General features: G+C 40.0%; 1 protein-coding gene across 1 annotated transcript; it reads right to left on the bottom strand.

Moving 5' to 3' along the window:
- Positions 1–4: 4 nt before the first annotated feature.
- Positions 5–19,420, bottom strand: CUNH10orf88 (chromosome unknown C10orf88 homolog; the record flags this gene model as incomplete). Its single annotated transcript, XM_040236398.1, has 6 exons — positions 5–185; positions 5,813–6,267; positions 14,871–15,077; positions 17,367–17,439; positions 18,251–18,454; positions 19,368–19,420. Coding segments are annotated over 6 exons (1,173 nt in total), but the record flags the coding sequence as incomplete, so codon positions are not given.
- Between the last annotated feature and the right edge of the window lie 6 nt (positions 19,421–19,426).

The following is a 19,426-nucleotide window of genomic DNA, read 5'->3' as shown; positions in this document are numbered from 1 at the left end:
GCATCCCAGAGGGTGGGGAGTTGGGACGTTGCAGCAAGTCCATTAACAAAGCAATCTTATTATCTATGTGCTCCTGGAGTTTATATATTTGCTGATCAATGTAGTCTGTAAGTTTCTTTTCCATCAGTTCCAAATTTTTAGAAAGAATCTTTTCCAAATAGGAACAAACAGGTTGCTCTTCTACTCTGAAAATAAATTTAAAAAAATATTATGACAATTTTCCCTCGTATTATAACCACCAAAATACACTACAATAAAGCAGCCAATACACATCGCTGCAATTTGTCTCCACAACTACATTCTGTTTCCTTCCAACATATTTCCAGGTTCTTGACGCATACAATCTCGAATGCTCAAAGCATTATTATTGCTTCAGTTCTTTAAATATTTAAGCATAAACTGAAATTAAGAATATAAAAATGAAGATGACAGAATTTCTATCCTCAAAAACAAGTCTTTAGATACAAAGGGTCTTTCTTTTTGGTTTTGCGTTCCAAATCAAAAGCAATCTTGCTTTTTCTTTAAGGTCTTTGTATGTCTTCCAAGTCCTTCCCCAAGCATTTTAACAGTTTTCTCTTTTCTTCATCCGAACAATCTTCTAAAGCATTGGAAGGACAAAGACAATGAATTTCAGAGTGTGGTCCACAAAACCCTAGGATCTCCTCATATTTTCCTGGGTGTTCCATGAGGTCAAAACTATTTTTTATAATAACCCTAATTTATCTCAACATGAATTGTACAATAAATGTACAATGAATTATCCAGAGGCCACACCATGTATAATGTCGTTACTGTGATGACTAATTGCTATCTGGTTGTGTATTCCGTTTCCTAGAATTCTTTAAGGTAGCAGGTTTAGGGTATAGATAAATGTTTTTCTCAGGGGTAACTCAGTTTGTTCTCAGTATTTCTACTGTGGTCTTACTAGATATATTGAGTTAGACATGCTATAAGGCAACATATATGAAACTACAACCCAAAGTCAATACAGTTTTACATACATTTGAAACAATACCATTCTCATTAAACTTTCTAAAAAGAAAATATGGTATTTTAAAAAAAATATATTTATGTTACTATGTAATGGGTTTATTGTTATTTCTAAACTAATAAATATTTTTATATAGCCTACATAAATAAAAGTTCTTTGGAGTGCTCAATTATTTTTAAGAGAGTAAAGACCAAAAGCTTTGAGAACCACTACTCTAGAATGTAGTGGTTTCTAGTATTCATGCATGGATAAGAGAGTTGGACCGTAAAGAAGGCTGAGCGCCAAGGAACTGATGCTTTCGAACTCTGGTGCTGGAGAAGAGAGTCCTTTGGACTAAAAGGAGATCAAACCAGTCAAACCTAAAGGAAATCAACCCTGAATATTCACTGGAAGGACTGATGCTGAAGCTGAAATTCCAATACTTTGGCCACCTGATGCGAAGGGCTGACTCATTGGAAAAAGATCCTGATGCTGGGAAAGAATGAAGGCAGGAGAAGGGGATGACAGAAAATGAGATGGCTGGATGGCATCACCGACTCAATGGACATGAGTTTGAGCCAGCTCCGGGAGATGTTGAAGGACAAGGAAGCCTGGCGTGCTGCAGTCCATGGGGTTGCAGAGAGTCAAACAACAATGACTGGACAACAACACTCCAGAATATACAAGAAGCTTTTTATTGTTCTCTTTATTTTCTTCTTTTTTAAAAAATATATATTTATTAAAAATTTTTAATATAAATTTATTTATTTTAATCTTTATTTTCAAATAACTATAAATTCATAGTAAGTTGTAAAGACACTATATTTGTCCAGTACCCTTCACCCAATGGTCCTGGTCTTTACTTCTTACCTAACTATGGAACACTATCAAGACCAGGAATTTGATGTCAGTACAGTGTGTGTATGCCATTTTATCACACATACACACATTCATGTAAATATCACCACAATCAAGAGACAGAACTATCCCTTAACTACAGTGAGCTCCCTCTTGCCACCCTTTCACTGTCACATCCACTTTCCTAATCTCCTCCATCCCGAACCCCTGGTAATCACTTACAGTGTTCATCTGTATTATGAGAATGTTACACAAATGGACCCATGTAGCTTAGCTCTTGAGACTCTCTTTTGTAGATCAGCATAATGCCTTTGCCCGACAACCAAATTGTTGCATGTGTCAATAGGCCATTCCTTTTTATTGCTGATAGCATCCCATGATATGGATATACCAGGGCTAATTGAATCCTTCATCAACTTTAAGATACATTGGTTGCTTACAGTTTTGGACTTTTACAAATAAAGCTTCTATGAACAACTGTGTATTGATTTTTATGTGGACAAAAATTCCTGGGGGACTTCCCTGGTGGTACAACAGATAGGAATCCACCTTCCAACTTAGGGGACATGGGTTCAATCCCTGGTCGTGGAAGATTCCACATGCCACAGAGCAACTAATGAGAAGTCCGTGCCAAGCAACAAAGAGTAGCCCCTGCTCGCCACAGCTCGAGAAAGCCCATGAGCACCAATGAAGACCTAGCACAACCAAAAATAAATTAATTAAAAAAAAAAGAAGTTTTCATTTCTCTGGGATAAATGTTCAGGAATATGATTTCTGAGTCACATGGTAACAACATGTTTAGCTATAAGAAACTGCCAAACATTTTTTTTTTAAGTGGCTGTACCACTTTAAGTCTCCATGAGCAATGTATGAGAGATCCAATTTCTCATTGGTATTTGGTTTTGCCACCATTTTTAAACTTTTTATTTTAACCATTTGAATAACTGTATAGTGGTATCTTGTGTCTTGTGGTTTTAATGTGCCCTTCCTTAATAGCCATCAGGTCAAAAATAACTCATCTTTTCATGTGATTCTTTGCTCTGTACATCTTATCTGGTGTAAATGTCTCTCTATGGTCTTCTGCCTATGTTCTAATTGGATTTTTTTTTTTTTGAGTTTTCAGCACTCTCTGTATTTTAGATGTAAGTCATTTGTTGGATTTGTAATATGAAAATACTTTTTTCCCACTCTGGAACTTGTATTTTATTCCTCCTAAAAGAGTCTTTCCTGAGAAGGCAATGGCACCCCACTCCAGTACTCTTGCCTGGAAAATCCCATGGACGGAGGAGCCTGCGTGGCTACAGTCCATGGGGTCACTGAGAGTCGGACACGACTGAGCAACTTCACTTTCACTTTTCACTTTCATGCATTGGAGAAGGAAATGGCAACCCACTCCAGTGTTCTTGCCTGGAGAATCCCAGGGACGGGGGAGCCTGGTGGGCTGCCGTCTATGGGGTCGCACAGAGTCGGACACGACTGAAGCGACTTGGCAAAAGAGTCTTTCACAGAGAAAAAGTTCTAGTGTTTTCACGGAGGTCAAACATTGTTGGTACCTTGTGTAGGCTCCCAAAGAGTGTCTCCTGTGGATTATTAGAAACTTCCAGAGCTTCATGTTTTACACTTACGGCTCTGATCCATTCTGAGTGAAGTTTTGTATAAAGTACGAGGTTTGGGTCATAGTTCACTTTTTGCTCTTTGGGTATCCATCTGCTCCAGCACCATGAGTTAGAAAGACTCTTCTTCCTTTACTGAACTGCTGTTGCACCTCGGGCAACACTCAGGTGAGCACACCTGTGCGGGTCTATCTCCGAACCCTCTGTTGTCCTCCACTGACCCCGTGTCTGCCCTCCGCCATCACTGCCCCGTCTTGGTACTCTCGCTGTAGAAGACTCGACACTAGAAGAGGGACTCCTCCCACTGCATCCCTCTTTCTCAAGGCTGTCTTAGCTATTCTTCCTCTTTTGCTTTTCATAGAATTTTTAAAATAATCTATGTCTATGTCTACAAAATATTGTGGTGAAATTTTAGTATGTATTGCATTAAACCTTCATATCAATGGGGAGAACTGACAACTTTACTGTGTTAGAAATTCAATTTGTAATTTAACAGTTACCAGGAAAGAAACCATTCAGGCCCATCTGGTTTCACTGGAGACTTCCATCAATACCAAACATCATATGAAAGAAATCACATCAATTTTACACAATCTCTTCTAAAATATAGAACTCAAAAAAAAGTAGAACTCATTTTATGAAACCAGTATCACCCTCATAATATAAAACCAGACAAACAGTAAAAGGTAAATACAGACTAGGATCTCCAATGAATTCTATGTAAGAGCACTTAACAAAATATTAGCAAATCAGTTCCAGCATTGTATAAAAAAGAATTTGACACCGCAATCAAGTGGGATCTATTCTAGGTATGCTAGGCAGGTTCAGTTTTTGAAACTAATGTAATTCACCATATGAAGAGATTACTGAAGAAAATTCATGATCATATAAATGGCCATAGGAAAAATACTTGGCAAAATCGTGTATCCCCCTATGATGAAAGAAATTCTGATAACCAGGAACTAAAAAACACTAAGCTTCAGAGGCCCTAAGCAATCTGACTTCTCTCCACCTTTTATATAGTCTTTGTGTGTTTGCTGTATTATATCCAGGGATTTTTTATTGTTAACAGGGAGGATCTGAGAGAACTGGAGACATTCCAGCTCAAAAGGAATCAGAAAAGTGGAAGTGCAAGTCGTTCAGTCGTGTCCAACTCTTTGCGACCCTATGGGCTATACAGTCCATGGAATTTTCCAGGCCAGAATACTGGAGTGAGTAGCCTATCCCTTCTCCAGTGGATCTTCCCGACCCAGGAATTGATCCAGGGTCTCCTGCATTGCAGGCAGATTGTTCACCAACTGAGCTATCAGGGGAGCGCAGTTTTTAAACGTTCAGGTTTTTTCTTCCTTTGCGTTTTAGTATTTGTTTGTTTTGCCATGTCACAAGTTAACACTGATAAAGACTATCAACAATTAAAAAACACTGTTACCTTTCCTTGTTCTTCCCAAGTAAGAACCACCATTTGTTTCAATAACTTACTAAACTCCTCAAATTTCAATGCTATTAAATACATTAAGAAAATTTCAACCAATACAATGACCTCATTTGAGATGTAAAAAAAAGTCTAAATCAAAAGACTGAAATAGCAAGGTAAAATAGTTGAGTCAGAACCATGGCTGAAGTCCTGAGTTCCCATCTAGTGCAGTGTTTGCAAACATCCATCTACCTGAAGGATGGTGTGTGTGCGATCAGTCGCGCCTGACTCCTTGGAGCCTCATGGACTGTAGTCCATGGAATTTTCCAGGCAAGAATACTGGAGTGGGTTGCATTTCCTAGTCCAGGGGATCTTCCCGACTCAGGGATCGAACCTGCATCTCTTGCGTCTCCTGCACATACTAAACACATACTAAACACTTAACTACACCTCAATCAAAGCAGGAGTGGAAAAAATTGGAATTATGAGATTAGAGAATAAGGGCCTGTACACTATTAACAATTACAAGCCGACAAATGTTTGGATGACTCCAAAATCAGCCCAGGTCACACAGGATCTACAAAGAAAATCCGTTGCAATGGTTCATTTTATACAATCAGGCAAACAGTGTACACATCATGGCTACCACAGCTCCTCTCCTTTCATACAGGTAACTCTCTACTCCAACCTCTGTCTGCTGCTTACACTCCTCCCACCAAACGCCCGAGAAGTGCTCAGCCCCTCTAGTTTACACATTTCTTTCAAAGCAACGCATTCTACTCTGCAGAATATTTCTTTCCTCTATTTCTATCTGTGTCAATGGTGAAATGTCAAAGCTTCTACAGTTCTCTCTGGAAACAATTTCAGGCAGAAGCTACTGAAACAAACCTCTTTCCTCCACCTGCCTCCGCACCCTCCCCCACACCCCACCTCGACCACACGGGTCTAAACACTTACATGACACCCCCAGCGCCTCCACCGGGCTTGGTGATGCTATCCTGCCACTTGGTGCCGGGTCCCACCCGGAGATGGCTCACCTGGCCACACAAATTCTGCAGAAGAGGCAGCAACTCGGAGTTAGGTATGTGTGAGCAGTCACTTGCTTTCTTTGATAAGAAAGAAGATACTGCATTCTTGAGATCATTCTCAAGAAGAGAATGGTTTTGTGGCACAATTTTACACTCTTGGAGGCTGCTCATACTTCCTCCACCAGCTGGCTGCAGACTTTTCTCCGTGTTAGCCTCCGAGTCTTCAGTCACGTTTCCAGATGTCCACCCAGTTCTGAAAGGAAAAGGTGTGGAGGATGACTTGCCGAAGGCTCCCGGAGTAGACGAGGACTGCAGCCCCATCACGTGCGCGCGGCCCGTGTTTCCCAGTGCCGACTGCAGCTGCTCTCCGATGGCAACACAATTCTAAGGAAGGCAGATAACGAAACAGCAGGAACATTAATGATAATGACAGCTAACTCTGGAGTAACCTAGAGTCAGGCAAGGTGCCTTCTTCCATCTGAGCCTCAGAACGTTCACATGGAGTAGGCTACAGCCACTGTCCCAATATTGAGTTGAGGAGAAAAGACTGAAGCTAACCCGGCCAAAGCAACACAGCCGTCTGTGGCAGAACTAGGACTGGAACCCTGGACACCCAGCTCCAGAGCCAGGGCTTCTAGTCATTTCAGTGTAGTTTTGCTAAGGAAAATCTTCAAATAAATATAAGCATACTTAGTAAAATTGCACAGGCATATTTTAACGTTTCTACTACAAAGCCCTCCTTAATCTATGGTATTTTCTAACGAGTCACAATAATTGATAATTTTCCTAGAATTAAAAATCACCTGCCACTGTCACAAATGTAGGCCACCCTAAAGAAATACAATTTGTTTTCACTGGAAGATAGATTAGATACTTGCTTAAAGTTTGATGTAATACTTATATACTTAAAGTCTGCATATTTTTGTGATATTTTCAATGATTAAATGAGCTAGCTACCTTTTAGCCATATCTGCTGTAATAATTTATAGGGTAATGATTATGTTTTGTGGCCTCAACTCAACCAGCTAGGCTATATTTGTTCCTGAGAAGACTGGCTCACATATGATAGGAGGTTACTGTCTCCTATAGAGAGGCATACTTTGCTATGTTCTTCAATTTTTCCACAAGAGAAAAGCAAAACTACCTCTAGCCTAGCTAACTGTTACATTTTATGGTGCCATCCTAAATTCTAAACCCAGATCTCTACTAGAGATACTTATCAGGGAATATCATCCCACAGTGACATTATTGTTCAATACCCTGATTGAGAGACTAAGAAAAGTATTATTCAAGATTAGGTGAAGACACTCAGTCCATATATTTTCTGGATATTTGAAAAATGATTCTTGGATTAAGTGAGCCTCAAACTTACTCATTCAACAAATAACTTTCCAGAAATCGACTCTGTGTTAAGTACTGTTTCAGGCCCTGGAAATAAGCCAGTGAACAAAAAACGAAAATCACTGATGTGTGGACAGTACAATCTAGGCAGCAGGGAGAGACAGACAACAAACAAAGAAAGAAATCCTGTAGATGAAGACGGTGATACTTTAGGGAAAATACAACAGGACATATGAATAATGAGAGCCAGGGAAGTTGGTGTGTGGGAGCAATAGGGCCCTAAGGAACTTCTACTGAACTGCCCACTGTAGAAACTCCCTTTACAACAAAATATTACCTTCTTCTATTGAATACAAGTTTTAAGTAAATATTAAATTATTCCTAAACAATGATTATTACATACAATTATACTTATAAAATTTAAAAATTAGACCACTCTCCTTTGGTAAAAAGAAGCTTTACTCAATCACAAAGGCAAAACTCGATTATTTTTGGTGGTAGCATAATTTTGATACTATAAGAAAACTTTATGATAGAAAATTGAAAATTCTACAAAATTGCAATTACATAAATACTAGACTCAATGGGCGCCCCTGGTGGCTCAGAGGTTAAAGCGTCTTCCTGGAATATGAGAGACCTGGGTTCGATCCCTGGTCAGCAAGATCCCCTGGAGAAGGAAATGGCAACCCACTCCAGTACTCTTGCTTGGAGAATCCCATGGAGGGAGACGCCTGATAGGCTACAGTCCGTGGGGTCGCAAAGAGTTGGACACAACTGAGCAACTTTACTTACTTAATGTCAAAACTGTAAATGACAATTAATTTGCCAGAAATTTTAACTAGAAAAATCTAAATGCAATTAAGGCATCTGCTATATGAATTTTTCTTTTCTGATATATTATTATAAGAAACTCACTGATCATAAAAATTAGTCATATACTTCTAGAGAAAAGCTCGTAAGGTGATTACTCTTTACTTTGTATTAAATGTTGAGAAATTCACAGGTTAGTCTATATGACAGTGCAGGAAATGAACCAACTTTAGATGCTCGTGGCTATTCTTCTACTTCTTTTGTTTGCCTTTATTCAATTCTTAATTTTCTTGAGCTGTCATATGTTACCTTGCAAGGGACATCAAACCTTTTTTAAAGTAGGCAGAAAAATATATATAAAATGATTCATATGAACTGATTGTTTAGGGCACATGTCATATCCTATTAACATGTGGGAAAAAACATACAGCAGGCTAAAAATCATAAAAGCATTTATGTAGAATTGTGTCCATATACTTGTACATGTATATTTAATTTCATATATGTATACATATACTCCAAGATTTCTGAAAAAATTTTTATGAACATCTCATAGGATTTCTGAAGATCATCTTTAATTTTTTTAATTATAAAGAATGTGCATGTATAAGTATCACTTTAAAAAAGCAAGAAAAAAGACCTTATCTTTTTAAAGATGTAAAAGGTAAACAATAAAAATCTTGAATAACTGAATATGTTTTCTTTGAGAAAATATATTTTCTCACAGTTTTCACTCAGATAACTTTAAATGACAATCATATACCAGGTGGAGAAGGTGATGGCACCCCACTCCAGTACTCTTGCCTGGAAAATCCTATGGCTAGAGGAGCCTGGTGGGCTGCAGTCCATGGGGTTGCTAAGAGTTGGACATGACTGAGCGACATCACTTTCACTTTTCACTTTTATGCATTGGAGAAGGAAACGGCAACCCACTCCAGTGTTCTTGCCTGGAGAATCCCAGGGACAGGGGAGCCTGGTGGGCTGCCATCTATGGGGTTGCACAGAGTCGGACATGACTGAAGCGACTTAGCAGCAGCAGCAGCAGCATATACCAGGAATTTAGAGACAGAATTCCCACTCAATTATTCTAAACTGCTGAAGTAAAAACAATCAGCACATTTGAACTTCAAAACAAGAAAATAAGAAATCACTTTAATAAAATTTTTCACAAGGGACAGGCGAAACAGGGAGAGGCCGGTAAGCTGCTCCCAGGCCCTTCCTTTCACCTTCTGGACAGGCCCTCCCCCAATTAACACATGAAGGTTCTAAAGAGTATGTGTCATTACACCCCTTCCACAGGAGGAGGGGTTCTGATTATGAAACATTCCCACTTTATACTCAACAGATAGTTACAGAGCTCATGTGACACTTTACATCTTATCACCTAATCGGGTGGCTCAGATAGTAAAGAATCTGCCTGCAGTGTGGGAGACCTGGGTTCTATCCCCTAGGTGGGGAAGATCCCCTGGAGGAGGAAATGGAAACTCACTTCAGCATTCTTGCTTGGAGAATTCCATGGACAGAGGAGCCTGGCAGGCTACAGTCCTCAAGATCACAAAGAGGTGGACACAACTGAGTAACTAAACACTTTCATCTTATCACTATTCAAATCGACTCCCTGAAGATCTCTAAGGAGTACTTGTTGATAATCTGAAGGGCATATATATTATGTACTTACCTGGAGCCATAAACAAGACAGTCAGGTCCTATTTGCATGAAGTTTATATATTAGTGAGATAAACAGAATAATACATGAATAAAAACAAAAATAGTCAAGAAAGCTCTAATGAAAATATGATAGAGATTTGGAGGAAGAGGCTAATTATTTTAAACAGGGTGGTTAGGGACGGTCTCACTCAAGATGGAACATTTAAGATGAGGCTGAAAGAACAAGGAAAGGGCAGACTTGCTAAGATCGAGAAGAGGGGATTCTGGCCAAAGAGAACAGTTAAGAGTGCAGAGGTCCGGAGGTGGGAGCACAGGTGGATATCTGGGGAACAAACACCTCAGAATGTCTAGAGACGAGCATCTGAGGAGATGCGACAGGAGATGGTGTTGAGGAGGGAACGATGGCCCAGATCTGAGATGACAGGGTGAGGAATTTGGATTAACTCTGGGGACAGGGGAAGCAGTTTGGGGACATAACACAGGGGAAGTCGAGTCTGATGGACCCTCTGAGATCATTCTGGTTGCTCTGTGGAGAGGGAGCACTGGAGCAGGAACATCTGTTAGGACCTCCTGAGCTATGCAGGTGAGATCACTGTACCAGAGAATGAAGAGGATGGACTCTGCTCTTTTGGAAGCTCTCCATTCTGAGGTTTCCAAGATCATCACCAGCTCTCCTAAGTCTGCCCATCCATCCAATGAAAGAAAGAAAGAAAGAAAGTTGCTCAGTTGTGTCCGACTCTTTGCGACCCCATGGACTGTAGCCTACCAGGCTCTTCCATCCATGGGGTTTTCTAGACAAGAATACTGGAATGGGTTGCCATTTCTTTCTCCAGGGGATCTCCCTGACCCAGGGATTGAACCCGAGTCTCCTGTATTGTAGGCAGATGCTTTGCCATCTGAGCCACCAGGGAAGTCCCTCCAATGATATTCCTATTAAATTAATATTGGCAAATCTCACAGAAGTTATATGATTTTTTAATTTGAATTTCTTGTTTTAAAGTTTCACATCTAAAATTCAATACTTCCAAATTAAACTCCTTTTTCCCCAAGTCATTCCCTCCGTTGTGTTCCATGTGTATTATTAGTATCAGCATTTTCAAAACTTTAGTTTCTCACTGGATTGTTTTTCTCCCATAAAACTCATACTAAGTTATGGTCAAGTTTCCCCAGTACCACTGTTGTAGCATCTCACAGCCCAGCACCGGGTTCCTCCTTCAAGTTTAGGCCTTCTTTAACCTTCATCTGAATGAGAAATAACAGATGTTTTCCGTCTTGCAGCCTCAATTCCTGTTGACCCATCTTTATACGTAATCAGTTCAGTTCAGTCATTCAGTCATGTCCGACTCTTTGTGACCCCATGGACCAAGCACGCCAGGCCTCCCTGGACATCACCAACTCCCGGAGTTTACCCAAACTCACGTCCATTGAGTTGGTGATGCCATCCAACCATCCCCTCCTCTACTGTCCCCTTCTCCTCCTGCCTTCAATCTTTAAAATGAGTCAGCTCTTCGTTATCAGGTGGCCAACTATTGGAGTTTCAGCTTCAGCTCAGTCCTTTCAATGGACACTCAGAACTGATCTCCTTTAGGATGGACTGGTGGATCTCCTTGCAGTCCAAGAGACTCTCAAGAGTCTTCTCCAGCACCACAGTTCAAAACCATCAATTCTTCAGCGCTCAACTTTCTTTATAGTCCAACTCTCACAACCATACATGACTACTGGGAAAACCATAGCCTTGACTAGATGGACCTTTGTTGGCAAACTAATCGCTGGTTCTTAATATGCTAAGTTGGTCATAACTTAGGAGTAAGCGTCTTTTAATTTCATGATTGCAGTCACCATCTGCAGTGATTTTGGAGCCCCCCAAAATAAAGTCAGCCACTGTTTCCACTGTTTCCCCATCTATTTGCCCTGAAGTGATGGGACTGGATGCCATGATCTTAGTTTTCTAAATGTTGAGCTTTCAAGCCAACTTTTTCACTCTCCTCTTTCACTTTCATATAGGCTCTTTAGTTCTTCTTCACTTTCTGCCATAAGAGTGGTGTCCTCTGCATATCTGCATATATGAAATATCAATAAATATTTCTCCCAGCAATCTTGATTCCAGCTTGTGTTTCTTCCAGCCCAGCATTTCTCATGATGTACTCTTCATATAAGTTAAATAAGCAGGGTGACAATATACAGCCTTGATGTACTCCTTTTCCCATTTGGAACCAGTCTGTTGTTCCATGTCCAGTTCGAACTGTTGTTTCCTATCCTGCATACAGATTTCTCGAGAGGCAGATCAGGTGGTCTGGTATTCCCATCTCTTTCAGAATTTTCCACAGTTTATTGCGATCCACACAGTCAAAGGCTTTGGCATAGTCAATAAAGCAGAAATAGATATTTTTCTGGAACTTTCTTGCTTTTTCCATGATCCAGCGGATGTTGGCAATTTGATCTCTGGTTCCTCTGCCTTTTCTAAAACCAGCTTGAACATCAGGAAGTTCATGGCTCACGTATTGCTGAAGCCTGGCTTGGAGAATTTTGAGCATTACTTTACTAGTGTGTGAGATGAGTGCAATTGTGCAGTAGTTTGAGCATTCGTTGGCACTGCCTTTCTTTGGGATTGGAATGAAAACTGACCTTTTCCAGTCCTGTGGCCAGTGCTGAGTTTTCCAAATTTGTTGGCACATTGCGTGCAGCACTTTCACAGCATCCTCTTTTAGGATTTGAAATAGGTCAGCTGGAATTCCATCACCTCCACTAGCTTTGTTCGTAGTGATGTTTTCTAAGGCCCACCTGACTTCACATTTCAGGATGTCTGGCTCTAGATGAGTGATCACACCATCCTGGTTATCTGGGTCATGATCTTTTTTGTACAGTTCTTCGGTATATTCTAGCTACCTCTTCTTAACACCTTCTGCTTCTGTTAGGTCCATACCATTTCTGTCCTTTATCGAGCCCATCTTTGCATGAAATATTCCCTTGGTATCTCTAATTTTCTTGAAGAAATCTCTAGTCTTTCCCATTCTATTGTTTTCGTCTGTTTCTTTGCACTGATCACTGAGGAAAGTTTTCTTACCTCTCCTTGTTATTCTTTGGAACTCTGCATTCAGATGGGTATATTTTTTCCTTTTCTCCTTTGCTTTTTGCTTCTCTTCTTTTCACAGCTATTTGTAAGGCCTCCTCAGACAGCCATTTTGCTTTTTTGCATTTTTTTTCTTGGGGATGGTCTTGATCCCTGTCTCCTGTACAATGTCACAAACCTCTATCCATAGTTCTTCAGGCACTCTATCAGATCTAGTCCCTTAAATCTATTTCCCACTTCCACTGTATAATCGTAAGGGATTTGATTTAATTCATACCTGAATGGTCTAGTGGTTTTCCCCACTTTCTTCAATTTAAGTCTGAATTTGGCAATAAGGAGTTCATGATCTGAGCCACAGTCTGCTCCTGGTCTTGTTTTTGCTGACTGTATAGAGCTTCTCCATCTTTGGCTGCAAAGAATATAATCAATCTGATTTCAGTGTTGGCCATCTGATGATGTCCATGTGTACAGTCTTCTCTTGTGTTGTTGGAACAGGGTGTTTGCTATGACCAGTGCCTTCTCTTGGAAAAGCTCAATTAGCCTTTGCCCTGTTTCACCCTGTACTCCAAGGCCAAATGTGCCTGTTACTCCAGGTGTTTCTTGACTTCCTACTTTTGCATTCCAGTCCCCTATAGTGAAAAGGACATCTTTTTTGGGTGATAGTTCCAAAAGACTTGTAGGTCTTCATAGAACCGTTCAGCTTCTTCAGCGTTACTGGTCGGGGCACAGACTTGGATTACCATGATATTGAACGGTTTGCCTCGGAAATGAACAGAGATCATTCTGTCATTTCTGAGATTGCATCCAAGTAGTGCCTTTCGGACTCTTTTGTTGACCATGATAGCTACTCCATTTCTTCTAAGGAATTCTTGCCCACCGTAGTAGATATAATGGTCATCTGAGTTAAATTTACCCATTCGAGTCCATTTTAGTTCGCTGATTCCTAAGATGTCGACGTTCACTCTTGCCATCTCCTGTTTGACCATTTCCAATTTGCCTTGATTCATGGACCTAACATTCCAGGTTCCTATGAAATATTGCTCTTTACAGCATCAGACCCTGCTTCTATCACCAGTCACATCCACAAGTGGGCGTAGTTTTTGCTTTGGCTCCGTCTCTTCATTCTTTCTGGAGTTATTTCTCCACTGATATCCAGTAATATATTGGGCACCTACCAACCTGGGGAGTTCACCTTTCAGTGTCCTATCTTTTTGCCTTTCCATACTATTCATGGGGTTCTCAAGGCAAGAATACTGAAGTGGTTTGCCATTCTCTTCTCCAGTGGACCACATTTTGTCATACAAAGCTAAAAGACACCCACAAACTTTATAACAGCATTCAAAATCCTGTATGATCCAGCCCCAGTCCACTTGAAACTTCCCCTATCACATCTTCACTCCAGAGAAATGAACTTCTATTCCATTCCTAGCTACATCCTACTCCTTCCAGCACTGAAGATTTAATCTGAACTATTCTCTATCTCTTAAGTTGCATCTCTCCAAATTCACTTGCTTAATCCCACCCTTTCTCTTTAAAGGCCCAGATAAAATGCCACTTTCTTTAATAAGCCTTTCCTAGTCTTTCTTATGGAGAAGGCAATGGCACCCCACTCCAGTGTTATTGCCTAGAGAATCCCAGGGACGGGGGAGCCTGGTGGGCTGCCGTCTATGGGGTCGCACAGAGTCAGACACAACTGAAGCGACTTATCAGCTGCAGCAGCAGTCTTTCTCAACATTTCCCACTTACATGCCCTGAGTTCCCTATTAAGTCTATAGAAATCCTTAAAGACAGGCTGTAGACTAATTCTACCTTAGAACTTTTTAAAGTAATCGAAACCGTGCATTATTTATGAAAAAGGGGCCAAGTAAATGCTTGCTGAATGAATAAGCTAGAGAATTCACAGAAAATTGTGAAGTCTGTAAAAACCATTTTTTTGGGGGGGGCAAGATGCAATTTTTACATAAATCAGTAAAGATAACAGGGAAATCAATAATAATAAAAGCTAAAAGGAAAAAAATTATGTCACCACATGTTGTAATAAATTGCTATCATTTAAAGAACTGTAATGGTTTCTGGAAAGAAATCCATTCCTACTCACCTGCTGCTGGAATCTCACCATATTCATCAACTGCTGAGCTCCAGGTGATAACTTTGACCCCATGGACTCCATGATGGTTTGGACCCTCTCCAGGTCTATCCTTGATCCTAGAGCAGGAGAGCCTGCTGAAGAATGTGCCGAGACTGGCCTTATGTGTACCACAACTTTACTGATGAACACACAGTTCTTTTCACCAAAGGAGAGCAGCTATTATAATACAAAAGACAGGGAAAATTAATAATGGTAATAAAAACAACCATTATTTAAGGTCATTTCTTGTCAATATTGAAGTAACACTTAAGAATTCAAAAGTCTAAAAATTAACCTCAAGTATATTTTAAAGTTTCTCTAGTCACAGGAAAAAGCTATAAAGAACTACATCAATGTTAAAAAAGTCTTTTTGTAACTAAAAAAATTAAGTGTAAATAATGTTTTACTTAATAGTTTAAAGAATTAAAGATAAACTATTCCAATCTGAGTCCTTAACATACTGAAACTTTCCATAATATTATGTGATGTTAAATAACTCACTAGAAGCGCATGCAAAATGTTGGCTGATAGTTAATACAGTTCAGTATTTTAGAATTTAGAATAAATTCTAAAGGAATTCTAACAGAACGTCCAGATGACTTAAGAGAGCTCAACAGTTTGCACATAGAAAAGATGAATTCACAATGATTTTCTAATTTGTCAAGAGAGTAAATAGAGGTCAATCTTTGAGCCTAGTTCTTCTGACTTCTCTCCCAGGAGCTTTTCCAGTGCTTTATGCTGCCTCATTTTGTTCATGCTTCTAAATCAAGATGTTTCCTGTGTGCTGTAGGACTGAAAAGTAGCAAGTAAAGTAAATTAAAGTCACTCAATCATGTCCACTCTTTGCGACCCCATGGACTGTAGCCTACCAGGCTTCTCCGTCCATGGGATTTTCCAGGCAAGAATACTGGAGTGGATTGCTATTTCCTTCTCCAGGAGATCTTCCCAACCCAGGGATTGAACCCGGGTCTCCTGCATTGTAGGCAGATGCTTTACCGTCTAAGCCACCAGGGAAGTTCAAAGTGGAACGCAAACAGGATTTAGAATCAGACAGACCTGAGCTCAGTGAGGGCTGTGTCTGGGTGACCCTGGGCAGATGCCAAACTTGAGTCAGGGGTAAAATCAGTTCACATGGTTGTTATAAGGATTGTGTGTTAAAATGTCCGATATATATCACTGAGTGAGTACTCAAAGATACGCATCAGTAACTATCATTTAACTTTCACATACTATTAAAGGTACTACTGGCCCAGAAGAGGGCTTCATACAAACCCAAAGATTTTCCTAAATGAAACTCTCTGCACTCCCTGGTACTTCCACAGCACAGTTACAAATCCCTTTCACCTTCAGAGACAACAAACCCATACATCACACAAAGACACAGGTGAATACAGGTCTATGATCTGTTGCACCAAAGATGTGACTGTCATCAGCAAGTGAGTAAATACCTTATGAAATGTATACACCCACATTTCAACTTCCATATTATTCCTGTTCTGCTTTTTCATCCCCAAACCTTTCTCAGGAGTGAATGTGGTGCCTATTTTCCACACTGAATCAACCTATTATCTGTCTTGCCCACTATAATATTAGCAATGTGATGGCTTCATTCCAATTTATTTCATAACTGCTAATTCCTAAATGTCAAGTACCACAGCTGTCACTAATAGGCATTCCAATATGTGTGGATGAATGAATCACCTTAAACAACTTTAGAAGCTATTAGTATATACACCTAAATAACATCTTTGCTCTTCTGTAATAATCAGCACAGAATTTTAGAGATAAAAATAATCAATTCAATAATTTATTTTCTTCAGTTCCCTAATATTACCCATAAAGTAAGTCCAAACAAAAATGAAGAAACTGGCTCAAGATTATTCTGTTAGTCAGCAAAAGAGCCTACTTAATAGCCAGGGCTTATGGTTTCCAGCTCTATAGCCTTTCCCTACACCCGACGACATCAGTAAACTTCACTTTAACAATATTATTCATGCTGAAGACACCAGATCAATTCTCTTCAACTTCGTGTTACCCTTGTCTGAAAGTTCTCTAATTATATTTTATCTTTCTAAATATTTTGGGGCTAAAACTGCATGTGCTTTTTTTTGACACCTAAGTTTCATAAAAAGATAACAAATCTTTAAACGTACATATTCAAGTAAATAAACTATAACTTAGTTTAAAAAATTTTTTTAATCACAGTTTTTGGAGGCTTAAAAGTAAAATACCACTGTATTATCAACAGTACATGTCATGACATAGCAATGTAATAAATGTTCAAATTTTAAAAGAAAAATGCATAATTTTTTAGAAAAGAATTTTTTTTTACAGTTTACTATTTCTGAACTAGAACTAGAGACCAAGTTGGACTAATTATTCTACCAAATCAACAGAAAGTAAGTGTATATACAGTAGAAAAACAACTATAGTTTTCAAATTAGTTAAAATTTAGGAATGACTTACCTTTATTTTACAAGCATGTGTGGGAGACTCCAATTTTAGATATTTTTTGTACAAAGTAATCTTTTCATGTTCACTAAAAATAAAAAAAATTATAAAAAGTTTCATACATTATCATTTATAATAGTTACATTTAAAAATAAATGTTTCCAGGAAAATATTTAAATCCTGAAATTCAGTTTTCCTGGTGAAACATAAACAGTGGGGATTTCCTGTGGAGTTACCCTGGATATAAAAACACTATCTGCCACTTACTAGCTACATGCAAAAATCAAATTATACCAACTGTATAATCATGTAGCACAGAGCACACCATAAAGCTCAAGAATATATCCATTATATACAACATGCACGGTTCACATTTTGACTCATATTAAGGAACGATTAAGACAGAATCTTCGTAAGAAACTGGGGAGGGAAATAAAAAAGTGTAATAATGGGTTGAGTATGCTGACATGGCAGTCTTAAATTCATGTAATCTTTGTAAAGGGTTTCCTACAGGAAAATGTTCAAAGTTCTAGACTGATAAGACAAATTAATTTTTGGAAAACAGAGCCTTGTAAGTTAAATAAAACAAATGTGAAACACTTACCAGAGTTTCATTCTAATAAAACTCTTCTACTAACTAGCTATGATATTTTATTTATTTATTTCAACTTCTCTCTCTTCCATTAGCTCTCCATTTCCATATTTATAAAACCAACTAGGCTGCTCTAGACTGTCTTTAAGATCCCTAAAGGTCTAAACTTCTGCATCTGCTGGTATGTTTTTATCTTCTCTCTCCTAGTGTTTAGCACCAATGTCAGAGAATCAACAAATACTGCAAAAGCTCAAGAAAATAAAACACTACTTCAGAAGAACACTTCCACATTCATTAAGGCACAAACCTGTTATCCAGAACATTACAAACATTCTTGCCCCTACTGGTTCCACAGTACTCCTCTCCTAAGTACACTTCCATATTTCTTGCTGAACTTAAAATGCCAATAGAAACGATTTCTTCACCTCCATGAGGGTCACATCTCAGGTAAAGGAAGCAGGGGTTTTCATCTTGGTTGTTCAGGTTCCTTTTCAAAATCACCTGATCCTGGCTGAAAAGAAAATGAAGAATATACCTATAGTTCTCTGAACATTCTCGTTAATCCACTTACTGGGCCACAGGGTTGACATATTATCCAATTCACTTAGGTCTGCGTTTGGAGTCCAAATGCACTCCAAAGTGAAAGTGAAGTTGCTCAGTCGTGTCCGACTCTGCCACCCCATGGACTGTAGCCTACCAGGCTCCTCTGTCCATAAAAATTTCCAGGCAATAGTACTGGAGTGGATTGCCATTTCCTTCTCCAGATCTTCCCGACCCAGGTATCAAACCCGGGTTTCCCGCATTGTAGACAGGCGCTTTACAGTCTGAGCCCCAGGGAAGTGCCCACTCCAAAACACTGACCAAATATATGCTCAATAAAGAAATCATGACGAAATGATGCTTTAGACGAGGGTCTCCACTATTTTCCCTTGACTTCTATCCACACTGTATGCGACTTCCTGTAACTGCCTGAATAGTTAATAAAATAAAGGACAAATGTGTGCCATTTTCAAAATGAAGTTTATGAAGATTTTCGACATTTGGATTTGTAAATGCCTATTTTGGTAGGCAGGAGGTTTTTGTTTCAGGATAAGAGAGGCCGGTTCTGATCCCGACAAGGGGCCCCAGGAGCCGACAAGATGGACTCAAGGAGGGTGTGTGTGAAACGCTGTCTCCCGCTCACCTGCCCCCCGCCCCCAACACTCACACCCGAGTCCCCTCAGCTTTCCCGCGGACGCCCCTCTGTCCTCCCGCCACCCGGGCCCCGCCCTTTCGCCCTCGCCGCCCGCACAGCCCCGTCACCCGCTCGGCTCCCGCTTCGGGCGCAGACCCTCTCCCCTCAGGGACCCCGTCTCCCCTCGCGGCTCCCCCAGGAGCGCGACTCGGTCCCCGAGCACAACCCAGGCCCCGCCGGCCCAGCGCACCCCGAGGCGGGCGGCGCCAGCAGCTCCTCCCAGTCGGCGTCCCCGGCGCCGAGACCAGC

Source organism: Oryx dammah, unplaced genomic scaffold (genome assembly GCF_014754425.2).
Source record: "Oryx dammah isolate SB20612 unplaced genomic scaffold, SCBI_Odam_1.1 HiC_scaffold_11125, whole genome shotgun sequence".
NCBI lineage: Eukaryota > Metazoa > Chordata > Mammalia > Artiodactyla > Bovidae > Oryx > Oryx dammah.
This window is presented reverse-complemented; position numbering and strand designations above follow the sequence as displayed.